At 44.6% G+C, this 18,088-nt stretch overlaps 1 protein-coding gene across 3 annotated transcripts; it reads left to right on the forward strand.

Annotated features, from left to right (window-relative positions):
- The first annotated feature begins 1,064 nt into the window (after positions 1-1,064).
- Positions 1,065-11,717, forward strand: LOC119464113 (uncharacterized). 3 transcript variants are annotated; one of them, XM_049656476.1, is made up of 4 exons: positions 1,065-1,397; positions 5,360-5,726; positions 8,017-8,217; positions 9,189-11,717. In XM_049656476.1, exons 2-4 carry the CDS (start codon positions 5,391-5,393, stop codon positions 9,915-9,917), a joined length of 1,266 nt encoding a protein of 421 aa, XP_049512433.1. In that variant the 5' UTR covers positions 1,065-1,397; positions 5,360-5,390; the 3' UTR covers positions 9,918-11,717. The 3 variants fall into 3 exon arrangements, with proteins under 3 accessions (XP_049512433.1, XP_049512432.1, XP_037580882.1); XM_049656475.1 differs by having other exon boundaries at positions 1,068-1,397; positions 5,360-5,939; positions 9,189-11,713; XM_037724954.2 differs by lacking the exon at positions 1,065-1,397 and having other exon boundaries at positions 3,763-5,939; positions 9,189-11,713.
- The last annotated feature ends 6,371 nt before the right edge of the window (positions 11,718-18,088 follow it).

Raw genomic sequence — 18,088 nt, forward strand, 5'->3', positions numbered from 1 at the left:
ATCGTAGGGCATAGGAGGGGGAGGGTTGCGGAGGCGGAGCAAGAGAATAATTCAAAAGCACTCGCCTGAACTGTGCACGGGATGGTGGCGCCATCTCTCGACATTTCTTGTAACAGTTAAGACTCCGCCGGCGGCCGAGGGCGCTGTATGGGCGGGGCGGCTAAATAATGGCGAAGTGTCAAGAGTGCGCCGCGTTTCCACTGGCGAAGGCGGCTGCTCTGTGCACGCACGCCGTTAGGGGAAGCATCGGCGCTGCGGCTCCAGGCGTGGAGGCAGCGCTGCCGTGCGCGGCGGCGCAGTCGTTGAAAACAGTGTGCTTGCTCTCAAACCAGAAAAAATTAATGCCGTGCCAGTGATTACACTTAACACGCGCCTCACTTCCACCGAACGTGTGTGTGTGTGTGTGTGTGTGTGTGTGTGTGTGTGTGTGTGTGTGTGTGTGTGTGTGTGTGTGTGTGTGTGTGTGTGTGTGTGTGTGTGTGTGTGTGAGAGAGAGAGAGAGAGGGAGAGAAAACGTCTATTCGTAATCAGTTGAGGCGTCTTCCTCGTAGGGTGCTGCCAGGCCTTAGTTCAGGGCCTCATTGGCTCGTGCCGCTCTGCTCGTACCTGCGGGTATGAGCTGGTCAACGATGTCACCCAGGAGGAAGGAATGTGCAGTTGCTGCCATGGGATTGCAGATCTTTTAGTGCTCGTGGAAACATTTGGATAAAGGCCCTGCGACATTCTGTGTTGGGACACTTGCATATATAAGCAATTTTCTAAAAAGGCTGGAATTACCTAATAGTCTCGACAGTTTGCGCAAGCATCACGCATAGGATACTTGCCATGACGACAAAATTTTTAAGTTGTTGACCCGTGCCATTCTTAATAAACGCTTGTAAGGCTCTCGAACGCTTGTATATGTAATTTGCCACACAGGCAGTAATTAACCTCCACTTTTCAAACTCTCACTGCACGTCACCCACAATATGGTGCCCATTCTCTGCAAATAAATAACTGTAACCACCTTGGGTTCCTTCAGGGCAGTGGGCCAAGAATAGACGACCCACGCAGTTGAAAATTCGCCTCCATATATCCCCCCTTGCATGCCTGCCACCCCCTGTATATAAAAACTCGGTGAATGATCTCGTTCTTTCAGGACACCGTGGAAATGGCTATATAACGATATAAAGCTTTTCTAGTCGCACTGACACCTTCGCTGTAAAAACAGAACACTGCGTATGAAGGTTCGAGCGGCTGCTTTCGAAGACGGCGCCGCGGCCCCGCCGACGACATCGGCGCCACGCGGCAGGCGCGCGTTTTGAGCCAGCCACCGTCGCCGGTTTCAGCACTTCACGTGTTGGCTGGCGCTATAGACAGCGTTCACGGTGAGCTCGCTCAAAGCTCCTACACAAGCGGTAAGTCGGTGCTCCTGTTTGGTGTCTGCCACAAGACATTTGACCTGTCGTCTATTGACTCGAATGCTCTGTCGTTTATCACTCAGTGGTCAGGCTAGATCAATGACCGGCGATACATCGCCCAGAATGCGAAACCCCGTTGCAGAGCTTTTCAGAAAAGTCTCGCCAGCCTTACCGGCTGCATTGGTGACACGGGAAGAGGTTAGTTCGATGCAAATGAACTGCGCGTCTGCGGGAGCAGCGTCGAAGTGAGTTGTTGCGATAAACGTTTAGACCCCGTGCAAGCGATCTCCCGTGCGACGGCGACAAACGACGCGACTGAGATGTCTGTCGTGTCCACTCGTCAGCTACAAGTCGAACCCAAACGCGAGCGATCACTTTTGAGCGACGTCTCCTCAGTGTTACCGGTATGAAGGCAGCAAATGTGCGGCGAAACTGGCGTTACGCTTGCTTCAATAATTTAGAAGGGAGCTTTAGCTCGGAGGCAACTATCTAGATATATGTGAAAAGTGAAATCGTTTTTCGCGCTACCAAATACAGTAAATTTGCTGATGTTTTTGTATGGAAAAGAAAACTTTAAAATATGGGCATTGTTAAAAACGATTTTTTATTTGCGCAGTTCATTTTTTATAAAAATTGTTAAAAATCACAAGCTTTCAGATAACGATACTATCATGCTTACAACTTATAAATATGCAATGAAAAATGATATCACAGTTCTGTGAATTGCATGTAATAGTACATCTAAAGTGGACAAATTCATGTGCTATATGTACCCAGCTCTGCAGTATACCGTTCTTAAGTTAGTATGTATATCGCAAAGCCCTTGTAAACACAGTAACCAATTTATGTAGGCTGTAAACATTTACATCGAATTTATCCACTTTAGATGTTCCAACGGATGCAGTTTATAGAATGACGATATCTGTTTCTGATGCAGAGGGACAAATTTGTTAGTTAAAAAACTAGGGAAGTCCGAAATTTACAGTTTTATAAAAAAATACATTACAAAAGTTCAGGACTTAAATCTAAATTTCGCTTACAACAGTAACTAGAATTTAACTTTTTCTCTAAAATGAAACAAATATCATTAAAACCGGCGCAAGGGTTATCTCAGAAAAGCACTTGTACATTTTACTTCTATTTAAATAGGCGGTATCGGAGTTGGGCGAGAGCTAAAGCTACCTCTGAAGAGGAAGCTTTAGCTCGGGTGCTCCTGTCTAAATACACGTAAAAGGAGCATTCGTTTTTCTCGGCAACCGCTGCACAAAATTTGACGAGGTTTGTTGCATTTAAAAGAAAAACTTGGAATCTGGTGACTGTTGATTTCAAATTTTTGGTTTACTGCGTCAATTTTTTGTAAAAAATTGCCATAAATCGCAAATTTTCAGAAAACAAAACTATCAAGTTTGCAACTTTGTAACTCAGCAATGAAAAATGATATCACAATTCTGTGCGTTGCATCTAATAGTACCTCTAAAGCGGACAAAATTGACATATTACACATGAATCTCAAAAATGTAATAATCTGGAAATACAGCTTTTGCAGAACCCTTGTACACAACGGAAAGAATTCACCTAAGATATTAATGGACATATCGCATTTTTCCGCTTTAAATGATCTAATGGATTCCGTTTGCAGAACCGCGATAGATATTCTGGATGCAGAGCTATTAATTTGTGAACTTCTTTCTACATTGTCGAACTTTCGAATTTTTGAAAATTCTTTTAAAAATTTTTAGGCCCTAAATTGGAATACCGCTTCCAGCAGTCACTAGTCTAATTTTTCTCAGAAAAGCAACAAATTTAATTAAAATTGGTCCACGGGTTATCTCGGAAAAGTGTTCTTGTTTTATACATGTATTTGAATAGGCTGCATCGGAGTTGGGCCCGAGCTAAAGCTTCCTCTTAAGTGTATGTGTTTTGCTGTAAAGAGCATTAAGTATTTCTGAAAGTCTTACAGCAGGTTCTTAGCCTTGCACGTATGAAAATTTGCTAGTCTGCTCGTTCCGTCCGACAGGTAGTACTATATGGTAGTACTTGACTGATGTACACCAAGTTCCAGCTTCGCTCTATTGGCTAGTCGCTCATAGCAATTCCAGGCGACAGGCGACGATTTCTAGATTTCCAGAACCGAGCGATCGAGCGACAAGAACGAGCGATCTGTTCGGGCGACGGCCCGTTCCGCTGTATTAAACTACAGTGTAATTAGGCCCTCGCTCGTCGCCATTGCGCAGAAAATCGCTCTCCTGAGGTTTGAGCAAGCGCAGTTGTGTTTATATGTCGCACTGGCAGCCATTACAGGCACCGTAGCATAAATACATACACTTCAAACACAGTTAATATATTATTTCGCCGCTTTTCTACGTATTCAGTTAGTTGATAACAATATGGCAACTTGGATAACGCAACTTGGAATGCAACAATTCCGCGTGATTATGCATTTGTGCAAAAGCTGATTGCATTCATTTTTTTTAAATTTGACTGCCTGAAAATTAAGAAAGGTAAAGTGTAAAAAAAAGATGCAGAAACATCAGCACCTAGAGCCACACGCAAGAAAGATGAAACGAATCCATGTAATAGGTATCATTGCTATGGTAGCTGGACGATTGCAACGCAGAGTTCTATGATGTAATCATTACAGAATTATTGTACGCCAAATGTCCCAGACGTGTCTCTCTGCCATCTCAAATTGTATTTGTCAGAAATTATTTCCTACCTTGATCAAAGTCGCTTCCCAGTCTGTTCTGATTGAACAAAAAATTGTTGTCATGTGACGTGCTTGGAAAGTGGGGCGGAGTACATGAAATATAGTTCCGCGAGAAAACTTAGATCGAAATTGCCTTAGTGTGCACAACTGTACAACTTCGCTTGCTGAACCTAGATAGGTTTCTCTGCAATATATAGTTGTGTTTATATTGGCAAATTTGGTAAGAAAATGTGCTTTACGCATCCGAAAGTTTTCCAAAAACTTGCCAAATTGAATATTTTTCACTCGCAAAATTATTTTTGAATTGCTAATTGTTCACCTACATTTAAGTGTGCAGGCATGACCGAGATGGTCATGGTGGTTGAGCTTGCATACTTGTTAGTTGTTCCTTATTAAGCGCGCCAATTACTAAAGATGAAGATGAATGTGAGAACGTCTGCCGCAATGTAATCTTGCCTAACGGGCAACATTTCATGCGGGCCGCATTTTATCATAGCCCCAGTAAAGCCCTTCTCCGTTGGGTTCTTTGTCCCATCAGTTATACATAAACTGCCCGTTACTACTTGGAGCTGACTTTAACATGTCACATGTTCGATGGATTCGCAACCACCCTGTTTCGCCATCTCGGTCTGCCCTATCCATGGAATTTCACCCTTGAGCGGGAACGATTGGGCATTTAGAGTCTGTTGATTTCCCAACCAGACGATCCGGTGATTCTAACTGGTCACTCAACAGGACCTTTTCGAATTCGGACAGAGTTGTACATTCTGTTTTTCCGATGCCTAGGATCAGCGACCATGATGTTGTACTTGCCAAAATTGTGTGCAGTAGGCCTTGTCCACCTTATCAAGACGGAAGAAAGTTTATGAGAAGGCCAATTTTGGTTTGATGGCCAATGCTCTTGAAGACTATTATGACGAATTTCTGGATCTGAGTAGAACTTGCAATATCGAGGAGTTGTCGAAAATTTTTACGAGTAAGCTTCTTGATCTTGTTCACCAACGCGTACGACCAAAGCGTCTACCCACTAAACAGAGACGAAACAAACCGTGGTTCACCAAAGAAATTAATAATCAAAGGTGTCGCCCTTTTCCCCATCTATACAAATCATAGCACATCACGTTATATCATGACATTGATGAACTAGGCAAGATAATTAAGTCAACGATAAAGTGTGCTAAATTATTTTTTGAGCCGTTGGTTGGTGTGTGGTGTGAAAGCTAGCATCTGATCATCAACTTGTGACTTCCAGGCAGTCATTACTTTCTGCATCTATACCTGCTATGGAGCTGGTGAGGGAGTTCGGAGATCCCCATGTGCTGTTTCTTGCCGAAGATCATGTCGTCCTCAAACTGCACACTGCTTGGCCGAGGGACGTGGCAGTCCCAGAAGGACTCTCGCTCGCCGACGACAACCGTCGCCTCCTGATCGCGAACCAGAGATCCTTGGTTTCTGCAGCGAAGAGCGGGTTTCCACGCGAGGCGAGGATATTGAAGGCCCTGTTTTGCGGTTGCGCGTCCTTCGACTCTGCGGACCGCTACGCCAGCGCAGCTAGCAAGCTGCTCCGAGACACCCATGAGATATGCATCGTGCACAACAGGGACAAGGTGTACAAGCTGGTACGCATGTTCCCGAACGTGAGAGCGCTGGCTCTGCTACACGACTGTTGCGAGCACGGATTAGAATTTGACGAGCCGCTCACGGACCCCTCTGTACCGCTGGTGGAGCGAAGTCAGCTGAGACAGCTGGTCGGCAGCGCGGGCTGCATATACGACGGGTACCTTATTATGACTCGCGCGACCACGCTGGCACTCCTTCACACCTGCCCTGACGTAAGTAACGTCGTCATACCCAAAGCTTAACATTGCCACGGATAGGTATAATGCATGTTTTTAAGTGTTCACTAGCCTAGCTGGCAAGGGATAGACATTTTCTTGAATAGCGCGGGGGAACATCCCAGACGACTAGGCAAGAAAAACAGAATGCATTCGGTGACCTACCACCTGCGCTCAATATCACTGCGTACCGTATTTTCATCTTGTGCTATCGTCAGCGCTGTCTACGATGCTAATAACAAACCAACTAACCGGTTACACTTACTGTCGTGAAGTGCACGCGATTGGTAATCAGCATCTAGAAGTTTTGCAAGAGGACACTTATCTAGGCCAGTTAATTGAAAAGGGGACTCTGATCACGGGGACTCTTATCAAGAAAATCGCCTAACACATAAAAATATGTTTCGATATTACAGACACTACTGAGTCATGGTCAGCAGCTTATCGATTCTATTGAAATCTGTATAGTCATTCCATTCTACCGGCACTAAGCTGTGTTGCGGAAGCTCAGATGTTAACAAAGAAGCTTCAGAAGAAGCGATGTATAGCGGCACGAGCTAAATAGAAAGGAGTAGTGTATGTTCTAACTGGGAATAGATGGTAGCTGATAATTTAATTCAGAGAGGGAGGCGGAAATGAATTTTTGACCAAGATTTAATGCATAGAGTGGAAAACTGATTGCTCACTAGAGTAACAGAATGCCGAAAAAAAGGAGACACATTGATTACGATACAGAATGGGGTGGTAACATAACATTATTTCCAGGCACATAGGTTGGAGTCGGGAGTCTGCTGACAGGAGATATCGGTAATTGGAGATCGCTGACAGATGCCTTCGTTCTACACTGGATAAGCATTATGCTGATTACGAATGAGTTGATCACCCATGCCGAGGTTCCCAGTTCGGCTACCACCGGTGGCAGGTTGTCTGTTTGACTTTAATTTCCCTTTGCATTATAGTAATATGAAGCGTAACTCAAATTTAACTCATCTTCGTACATAATTCTACGTTGATATAATTAAAACATATTTCTTTTAGGCTGTGCTTCCCTGCCCGCTTTATATGACTGCTACAAAACGAATTTGGTCCCTTAGATTTCCTGAATTGTTCCCACTGATCATGGCTTCTTTGTTGGTCTGAGAAAGGTTTAGTCATTACTTCTTGGCATTCCACCATATACAAATTTTGAACTGCTGTTACGTTTCTGAACGTCACGGAAGCAAGTCGCAGAAGCGCACATGAGATGCGCAATGAGCGAGCGTTACTCCATGGAAGGCTTAGCCCGCTATATTTGTAGCTCTGTGAGAATAAACGGGGTGCTCGCAACCCGTCCATTGGGAGTAGCTGAATGTCCCATGTGTAGCTCGATTTTCGGGAGTTATCTCACTCACTGACGCGTGTAAAGATGGATTGAAAGAAAAGCTTTATTATAGATAATGATGGCACGCTGGCCTAAATAAAAGGCAAATTAAGCGTGTGCACTTATTAGCAACGCAGGTATAATTACTATCATTAGTGCGCGCAGACATTTCTCAACTGAGAGAGCCAGTATTATATTTATCCTCTGTAATCTCGATGTCGTGCTAATACGTGACTCTCGTGGCCGTGCGTGCTTCAGCGCAATGTGTAGTTCTCGCGCTCTGCATAACTCGTGCTGGACCAAAATTTGGAAGAAAACAATTAATCTCGAAGTTGAGCTGAATGTTCCGATACGAGGAATGGAACGTTGAAATAATCGCCGTAACGTTAATACACATACGAACAACAGTATGTCTAACGTGTGTAGCCGATGTTTTAGCGGATATTTAAGTGTAGTAAGTGTCGTTGGGCAGGTCATATGACTCGGAAGGAGAGGAATTATCGTCTATTAGAGTAAAAGGAAATGTTCCCGAGCACGGAAAACGCACGTGAGGTTCCAAAAGGGCTAAGTCAGGAGAGAAGGTTACGCGATTTATAGGCATAGATTAAGTTCGGCCGAAGGCATTATTGTTAGCAGACGTCCCGCAGAGCCCTTCGCTGAGCAGTTAACTCAAAAAGGTTGATGACAGCGATTAATATTATTATCCCGTTTTAGGTGCGCCGCATCGACAGCCAATGGGTCGCGCATTGCATCATGGGGCCGCACAGCGTGGCCACCTCGAAGCGACTCCCAAAAGCCAAGGATTTCAGCCACCTCTGGGTGTTCTCTTTGGATGAAAAGTCAAGCAGATGCCTACCGATGGCTACTGACGTGGCACTTGCTGCGAAAAAATTTCCCTCCGTCGAAATGTTGCAGGTAAGGGCTAATTATGGCACAGATCGTTAGAGGGACACTAAGGCGAGGAATGATTCCTCCTGCGTTACTAAATTACCCTTATGCAATACAAAAACACCAGTCTTAGCGCGACAAGACGCTTGTTAAGCAAGAAAAGGTGCAATGAGGAAAGGCAGGCGGCGTCGCTGTCTTGAAGTTCCCGCACCAGCCCTCAATGACGTCTTGAATTTTGACGTCATCTGCTAGGGGGCTTTCTTAATCTCTTAACAGTAACAATTCTTTGCATTGCATTCTAAAACAGTAAAGGGCTGAACATATATTTCGGGAGCTTTTATTTAGTAAGCCAACGCTGCCGGCCCAGTTAGCAAAAAAAAAATGCTTTGCAATTCGGGATGTCACACCGACCCATCGGCGTTGTGGTTTTGGTGCGACATGAAAAAAAATGGAACTGTGACTTTCATTTTTTCTTCTAATAATCACCCAATTGTTGCGCAATATAATGACATGATCTCTTCTTGATGTTTTTCATACGCCATGTTCCCAGTAAGAAGATTCACCCATGGAATCATGCGATGAGACACGCTTAATAAAAAGGCACATCTTGTTCACCAAAAGAGAAAAAATTACTTTAACTGATGCGAAACATAGTTACAATGTTGCGCAGAAATTCGAAAATACACGTTGAAAGAGGACCACACCAGTTCTTATATGGCATAATGTAGAGACCGCCAATAATTAAAGCTCGTTTCACATAGATTCAAAAGGTGTGTGTCGGATCTGCGTAACTTTCATTTCCTTGAAAACCACCGCAATATGGCTTAGTAAAACATCTTCTTGGGCGAGTTGCCTCATAACTGCGAAGCAATACAGTAGCGCATAAGAAACAAGGACTATACGAGTATACACGCCAGTCCTTTGTACTCGTCTCGTCATTGTTCCTTTCGCGCCACTGTTTTTCAATCACAGCGTAATAAAGCGCTCAAACCTTACAGGTGTCTGTGGGCACGCTGAAAGCGCTCGCCGATCTCTCAGCGTTTGGCAACCTCCGCCGTCTCAAGCTGGGATTATATCCGTTCTTTGGCTTCACCGATGTGGATCCGGTACTCAAGCAGCTGCTCACAAGGTGGCCGCGGCTCGAAGAATTGGCCCTGAAGAATTGCGGCGGTGTGCGGCTCTCCACAATCGCGAAACTGTGTCCGATGATCAGGGTCCTGAAGCTAAGAGGCGGCGTAGGATCCATCGAGGACATTCCAGTGGACGCCCACGCATTCCCTAATCTGGAATGTGTCGAGATTAGTATGAAGCTCCTGAGGCGCACGTCCTACCCATTCTTGTCTGCCATCCGGGACACGCTACGTACCGCGAGCTTCGGTGACGACGAAATGTGCTTCGAGTTCCTGCAATTCTGCATTCACTACGGCCGACACCTGCCATTTCCGCGCCTCGAACACCTGACCTTGGACACGAAATTGTCACTGCGTAAGTTGGAACTTGAGCCTGGGAAGCTGCACGACGCATTGAAAGCCCTGCCCGCGCTTCGACACCTGGAGACGGACAGTTACGACTTGCGACTGTTCTTCGAGAATTACTGCGTTCCACGTGGTCGGCTGTCCCTGTCCTGGATCGGATGCGTCTACTGCGATGCTCACAATCCAGAACTGGCTAGGAGATATAAAGAAATGCTGGCCACCGTCGCAAACGATTCTGTTCAGGCTAAGTAAGGGATACTACTGATCAGTGTGACGGACAGTCTGTAAAGTGACAGCGTTGCGCAAATTTGGGTAGGATGAGCCACCGATGGATGTGTTTTACCCATCCTCGAATCGTTCCCCGCTTGCGCTTACTTCCAATGGGCACCTGTGAACGCTTTGACGATCTCCGTGAACCGGACGTTTTCGCTGGTGAAACAGGAGATGAGCAACAATGTGTCACCAGGCCTTAATATCATGACACATTACATAATTTATCCCTCGCGCAAAGTGCTTGTTCAGCAAACGTTTGACTTACGCCATGCTTTTATTTTTGAACAAGACGGGAGTGCTTTATTTCTGTCATGCACCGAAAGTCACGGTGGAGCGAAAGGCCAACAACCTGGCAAAAGCTTACAGATAATGTTTAAGCAGTTTGCAATTCAAAGCTACAATTTTCATGTGTGGCAAGAGCATGCCACTGAGAAAAACGAAAATCTTACCTCAAGAAATTCTTTAAAATATTGTATACAAACAAACAAGAAAAAGAAAAACAAATGCAAGCACATTCTAGTTCGGATATTCATCCGCAACTTCTGGCGCAGACTGATGGAAGTACCGATTGAGCATGCAAATAAATGTCCTGGTAGGTCTATTATTAATTACATTCACTTTCTAGTAAACCAATTCTGCCGCGGGACTTCGATTTGCTGATGGGAAAATAAACCTCACAGGCTCGCCCAAACGATTTAACACTTTGAGAATTGGTAGGAGAGCAAAGCTGTCCCGTTGATGAATCTTGTCGTTGTTACCTTATTACGCTGATTACGTAAGGAATACCACTCGGTGGCCTGCTCTGCTGCAGGTATAATTGTTTTTTTTTGTAAAAACTAGAATCTTGTATTCGTAAAATAATTCCCGCAAAATAATCTATTAGATGATATGAACGCTAGAAAGGTGTGAATAATTCCACTGAGGCTACACTTCTAATAAATCAATGGAAAAGTAGAGGTACAAGTTATGGGTAAGCAAAAAATGTGTTCGAAAGACTGTGTATATGCCTCGAGCCATGTTTGGTGTTTCCGCGATTCACGGCGTTGCTCCGCTGAACCGCGGTGATCAAGCGTCTTTTGAATACCTTGCCACGGATGAGTGTAAATTGGTCCCACTGGTGCAAATTCCGCCACTTTAAAAATCCACAATATCTATCCAATAATGACCGCTATTCTTCCAGCATCTTCCTAACGCCTTACAGTAGTAGTGTAGCCAACGTCAAAATAGTTTCAACGTTCAACCTATACATAAGCTTTTCGGGAAAAGTGCGAACTAATGGAAATAGGAACTAATGTATGAAATGGTATGTAGCTTGCAATAATGGAAAGCAATAACTTCCCCTGCGTTTTCAAATATCAGATATAATATCGAAAGTTTTCCTCAATGACGTGATGCATGCAATGCGCTTGCACATTGTACCAGGAACACTTCATTTATACATAATTATACTGGTATCACTAATATTGCATTGTGCAATATGGTATGTCTACACTGTGCCTTTGAATTTTCGAGTGCATGTGCGCGTGTGTGAAAAATGTTTGTTCGATGCTATTTCTTTTTTATTTATACCCAACTACACCTTAACGAAAAATGTGTGCTTCAGTTAGTACTTCAATACCAATCAAATGAGCGCATGACTGACAGTAACGCTAATCGACATGATTAAATGTGTAAGTAGGGTTGTATATATATTTCAGTCGAATAAAATCTTTATTTATTCACATTTGCACCGTATTGGAAAGTATTTGTAACCACATTGCCAACAATGTTGTTGGCTGTCTGCCTGTCTTTTTGTCTTAAGGTTTCAGGTCTCGGATTCCTTGTTGGTATTTGAACGCACCACGTACTGTAGCCACCATGTCGTAAGCTGTGGAAAAAAATGAAACCCTTCTCGGCGAATAAACGCTGATTGAAATATTCGCATCGAAGAACGGGTAAGAACCAGCCGCGTAGCGTCACCGCCAGTGTCAGGAGCACTCTGTGGACAGAAGTGACGGTTTCGTGACCGGAGCTATAGTGCACTTGCCACTGAAGACGTCGCTTGCTTATCGGCAGCTGTGCCGTCGGTGGTTGCTGTGCAGCAGGTAAAATTTCAAAGTTGTAGCTGGCGCCCAAATTCGAAGAGCGACCACGTATAGCGACTTTTGCCGGCCAAATAATCCCGTCGTAGACAAACGCAGATTGGACGGGGAAACAGCACGTAAGACGAGGACAACGAAACATCAACAGCACATGCGCTGACTAACAACGTTCTTTTATTGCAACAAGGTGATATATAGAACCAGGACAGCCCCCAGCGTGCGTTGGGCATATCGTCAAGGATAAAAAAAAATCATTGGTACAAAGTTTAATGTAAAAGGGTGCAACATCGATTTGAAAACATGGTTTTCCCTCAGGAACGGTCTACAGTGCACTTTCTAAGAATGCGATTTATTTTTTGCTTGGAGCTATCAAAGCCATGCTCACACGTGCATTGCCTCCTTTGTACATTGCGTGTGCTTCTGCTACCAAATGCATGTGAACCTGACAGTATCAGCCGCTAACCGACCCTACATGCGCGAAAGCCCCTGTGCAACCACATTTGCCACATTATAGCACCGAATTGCTCCCTTGCTTATTGCGAAGGTTGTTTTCATGCTTTCCGAGCCACAATTCAGGCACCGTCCGGTTTGGCCTATGAACAGTCGCGAGCAAAAGTTTGGGGATCAAAGGTGCCGCGATATTTCTTTTTTATTTATTTATTTTTTTTTTTTGCAGCCTGGGCATTCTGGTCGAAATCAAGAGCGCACGCTGACGAGCGCGAGTTTAATCAACAAAATGTATTAAATCAATTCCATGCCGCGGAGTTGCACTAGAATATAGTTAATTTTTGGTGACGCCATGGTCTGCAAACTTTTGCTCACGACTTTACGTCTTCTTGCAGGAGAGTGAAATCTCGTATACACCACTCCGACGGCACAGTTCACGTGCGGTCTCACGTGCTTGATAGTTCACTCGTCCTTTTTGGTGTCCTTCGTGGTTAACACGTCTGCAGAGCCGGCCTAACCTGTTTGGGGCTGAAAAAACCACAGGTACTCCTACTCCCTGAGCGACTTTTTTTTGGTCACGCGTGAAACTATGTGGAAGTAAAGAATTACGCTTATTTTTACTCCTCGAGGGCATTCCGTCCGTGTTGCGTGCTCTTTCGGAGCGATTTCATGACCATTTCCGCGAGGTCTCGTATTATCGGGACAGGAAATCCCGCGTCGGTCAATCTTCTTACTTGAGTATTGAAGCTCGAGTCGACCTTGTGGAAACAGGACCTCGAATGGCCGTTTTTAAGCGCGGCGGTCCCCTTTGCTCGCTTGACAAGTTTCGAGTGCAGTAGGTCTTTTGCTGAGCGTGGCGCATATCGCCAGCAAACATGGCCACCGAGAAAAGTTAGGTTTGTGTCCAGAAACCTCAGCTCTCGATCCTCCGGAAACACACTTGTGAGGGTGAAATCGGATATCATTTGAGCAAAGACGGCGTAGATGCTCTTGACCTGGGAAGCAAGGTCACCATCTGTCTTATTGAACACTAATAAAAAAGCAGGGAGGTTAACCAGTTCAGCACAACCGGTTTACTACCCTACACATGGGAGCGGGATGAGGGGGAATGAAAGATTGGGAGGAGAGAGAGAGCACACAGCACAGCACACACATCGTCAGCCACAGTCCTTCTGCACAAGCACTTCATCGTTGAAAGAGATCACAGTGGACACCACCTTATTGAAGTCAATGCTGATCCCGAAGAAATTCTGGATGTTCACCCTTCCGGCCGCGTCAGTGGATCCCCTTACAAGGCACAACTTCGTGTTCGGCAAGGAGTTCTGCAAATCTTTCATGTCGATGTAAAAACCCGAAAGGCTTCCTGCATGACGGATTAAAATATTTTATATAAAGTCACGAAAACATTATGCAGGGTGTTTAATTTTAGCTGCACCAAATTTTTAAAAATTGCCTGTGGCAGATAGTACAATTAAAATCCTTGATCTAAACTACTCGATGAGGCGGCCATTACTTCCACCAGAAACAAAATGCCTAATTGAATGATTAGCATAATTACGTTTATTAACGTTTTAATTAAATATTTTATAGCCCATCTTTCAATCTACGAATTATAGCTGGTGAGTTCGCAAGGCGTATCCACTTGGAACGAATTCTCAGAACTCAGCCAGTGTCGAGATGTTAATTTTCAAAGTGTCCGACGAAATGGATTGGTGTTCCAGTTACTTTTGTGCTTCAATGCATAAAGTAGCGTTATCCTCAAAAAGTCAACTAGAACGCCCATACATTTCGTCGGACACTTTGAAAATTATCTTGAAACTAGTTCAGTCCTGAGAATTCGGTCCAAGTGGATACGCCTTGCGAACTCACCAGCTATAGTTCGTAGATTCAAAGATGTGCTGTAAAATAATTTAATAAAAGTTAATTAGCGCAACTATGTTAATTATTCATTGGGCGTTTTGATTTCTCGTGGGAATGACGACCGCCTTATCGAGTAGTTTAGGTGAAGAATTATAATTGTGCAATCTACCACAGGCAATTTTTAAACAGCTGGCGCAGCTAAAATGAAACATCCTGTATACTCTGAGCGCTGTTTGTGCGCATCATCGTCGTCGGTATATACTACTCATCATCTTTTGGCTCGCCGGGTACTTCGGCTGTGTCTCGCGCGGCTGCAATAGAATAAAAACTTATGGTATCGGCCGATGTTTCATAAGATATATATAATATTAAACGACTCTGTCAGTACACATGCGGAGGAGGTCGTATAACGTGCCACAAAAAATGTTAAGCGCCTTCCTATTTCAAGTTCCTCCTTATCGGTAAGCAACATGCCCGTGGCACTGAAGCACAACTCCATATAGCTGAATGAACAGCTCCAATAAGATATATTTTTCAGCAATGGAAGGGGTACTGAGAAATGTGTTTCTACAAGCAGCAATTCTTTCCTGCTAGAAAGAATGACGCATTCATCAAAGAAAAGGCAGCAGTTAGAGATTTTGAGAGGAACTGGAAGCCGTTCTTCAAGAGCTTGTTTTTCGTTGCAAATATGTGCACCATGGAGAGCGGAGGTTAAGGCACGACGCCTTTTCGCCCTTTGTGCCCTGTTCGGCTGTGCATATCATGCATTACCGACTAACCAGGTCTAACACATTGCTTGACATTGCGATCGTATTCCCAGCACACAGCATTCACATAACGCGAAGTTGGTGCAATATTGGGCTTTCCAAACAAGGTATCACAATGTCATAGATCACATGATCAGCAGATTAAATCTACTTTTCTGGTGCCTTGTAATGTTTTCACATAAAAAATGCGGAGTCTGGAACGCTTGTGTTGTCGTTCTTGCAGTTTTTGCGAAGCCGAAAAAGTGACTAGTACACAAGAATGTTGCGCAACTTTCTTCGGAGCAATGCACAGTTTTTTACGAGTAGTAGGCGATTTCTGTGTACATCATCTCTTCCAAATATTTTTTTATTCCGTTCTGCTTGCACAGAACCTTGCACAGAACCGTGCTCAGAACCTTGCACAGAACCAGAGCCTTATGGCTTGCATTACAACTTGAGCTTGCATTGTTACCAGCACAGGGGAACACCGGGATTGTTTCCACTAGCTGTCCATCTTCGGCTCATCAGTTCACCAAACACTTATGCACACGTTAAACGTGTTGTTATATTGGCATACTTGAAGCATTCATAATTGAGCGATTGCGGCACAGTTCAAATATAGCATTGGTTGATAACGTAGTGAAATGTATTGCATGCCTGTATTCTGAGTCGCTCTTCTGAGTTCAAAATTGTGAGCTTGTGGCAGCAATCCACATGGCTGATACATACAAACTACTCCAGGAAATTTGTTAGCCACCGATAGTTTCTTGAAAAGGCACTGCCAAATTAGTGTTGCCAGCCGCTGTTATCAAAAAATGCTTCCGCGGCGGCCGAAGGCAACCTATACGTTACTATATGACCTTCGTCTTGAACCTATGCGTTAGTCTTGCATTCAAATAGACCACTTCATGTAATAAAATGACGGGAACTTGAATAATAAACAAGAGGCTGATAAAATAAGGTATGGAACTCTAAAATAATTGAAGCTAGCATCCTCTTTAGGTAGCGAAGTTTCCTGCAACTTACGTGACGTACGCTTGTCAGGCTGTGTTTTCCCTTCAAATTCGCACTATTCTTAAGCTGCGTGACGTCTTGCTTCTTTTAGCAAGAAAGCTACAATATGAAAAGGAGTGCCCGCAGCGGGCAGATCACGTACTTGCCTCAGCGAACGTTGCGCGCTGCCACTCCCTTTACCATTTCGCTCTGCCACACCTTCGAAATTCAGTATTTGTCGAGGTCTCCAAATAAAATTTATTGATGCTCTGGGTTTTTAAGTGCCGAAACCAAGACCAAACTAAGAGACACGCTTTAGTGAGCGACTCTGGATTAATTTTGACCACTTTGCGTTATTCAACGTGCACCAACCGCACAGTACACGAGTGCTTTTGCATTCCTCCCCCGTCGGAATGCGGCTGGGATTGAACCCGCGACGCTTGGCAACGCAATGCCATAGCTACTGTACTACCCCGGCGGGTCTGCCCTCCACTACTGGGCACCAGGTCAGACAGCAAGATAAGAGTTGCCCTCGCATCCACGCACCTGCAGCAGATCACATGACATTTAACACGGCGTGTAGCGGAGACAGCGCGGCAACTGCGCGAGGGTCGTGTTTGGAATGTCTGTATTATCTCCAGTGCAATAAAAATGGTGTACATATTGTTGCCATATGGATGTCTTTGGGCGTGTGACACCGCGCATGTTAGCAAACGAATGTTTCCTGAAATGTATCTTGTCCGTAAGCACGTCGTAACCTTAGCTTCACCCGGTACAATTTCCTAGCGTTCGTCACTTTTCGGAGGATTCCCAAGCTCTGCTTCTGTTGTCTTTCAAAGTGCCAGCCTAGGTGAAAAGAGTGCTGTATTTCGTAGAAAAATTGTGGGACCGCCCCGCGGCCCTACAAAGCAGTAAAAATCCCGCAGAAACCGTACATATATGTAGGATAGGTATCCTACGCTTTGCAGGCGCTGTCCAAAAACCGAATGGAAAGCTTGTAAACGTTGACTCGGGAGCGATGAAAGGCCACTGTTAGGACGAGCAACACGTCAGTGTCCAAGTGGGTGTATGTATGTTGAAGCAAGAAGCTCAATCCATTTACCGTCAGTAGAATTACAGTATTTGAAATAACGGGCTGAGTATTATATTTTGCCCTTGCTTTGAGAGAACGCATATCTTTTTCCAGTCATGTTTAGCAATACCTTATTCTCATTTGGCCATAGAGATGATGCATACAAACAAGCATTGAAATCATCCTGAAACACATTCAGTAACGTATTGCAGGATATCATCAGCATCGGATGAAGCAAAATGATGCGGGTCTGACACATTGTGGAGGTCGGTGAAGGTGAAGCTCTGTTTATGAAGATGCTTATGTAAATCCCCAAATGTGTTGACGCTATGTCATCTTAAAACAGTGTAGATGCTACGTTAAGCGCATGCGATGCCAACGTTTGTGTTGAAGCAATATTACACGAGAATGGGTTGTGTTGGCTGATTTATTCATTGAACGAAATTAATTATCGTACATCCGTGCACGCGAGAGCTTTCATCACACTCTAAATACCGATACGCTGTCGCTCTCGCAGGTGGTCTTGCAAGTACAGATCTGCTCGATTTGGCGGCATGTTCTGCACTAGTTCGGGAGGTGCAACTCTTTTGCATTCGTTTTTCTAATGCAGCGCTCGCCCTCTGCTCTCTCTGCTATTTCAATTGCCAGAGTGCATACCGAGTTCTCTGTGAGTTCGTGACCAACCTGCACTCACTCGATAGAAGGTGCAGACAACTACAGCCAGCTTGGGGCTTTGCATCAATAAATGGCGTTCACTGAGATGCTCTGGCTTTGCAAAAACACTCGTTCAAAGACAAGGAAAGCGCTACGTTTTTATGAGCCCAGCAAGACAAAGCGGGGCATTACGGCAAGACAAATGCTGCATATTCAGTTAAGAAAGCCTCCCTCAGCCACCGTGGCGGACCTTGCAGAGAAAGCGGAATATTTATTCAGCATTGCCTTGTTTGTTCA

The sequence above is a fragment of the Dermacentor silvarum genome, chromosome 9 (genome assembly GCF_013339745.2).
Source record: "Dermacentor silvarum isolate Dsil-2018 chromosome 9, BIME_Dsil_1.4, whole genome shotgun sequence".
NCBI lineage: Eukaryota > Metazoa > Arthropoda > Arachnida > Ixodida > Ixodidae > Dermacentor > Dermacentor silvarum.

Bases quoted from the DNA above. Each gene is read 5' to 3' on its own strand.
- LOC119464113 (XM_049656475.1), top strand. From the start codon at position 5,391: ATGGAGCTGGTGAGGGAGTTCGGAGATCCCCATGTGCTGTTTCTTGCC. The intron at 5,940-8,016 runs GTAAGTAACGTC...ATCCCGTTTTAG, and splicing joins TCCTTCACACCTGCCCTGAC to GTGCGCCGCATCGACAGCCA. The intron at 8,218-9,188 runs GTAAGGGCTAAT...CAAACCTTACAG, and splicing joins CCTCCGTCGAAATGTTGCAG to GTGTCTGTGGGCACGCTGAA.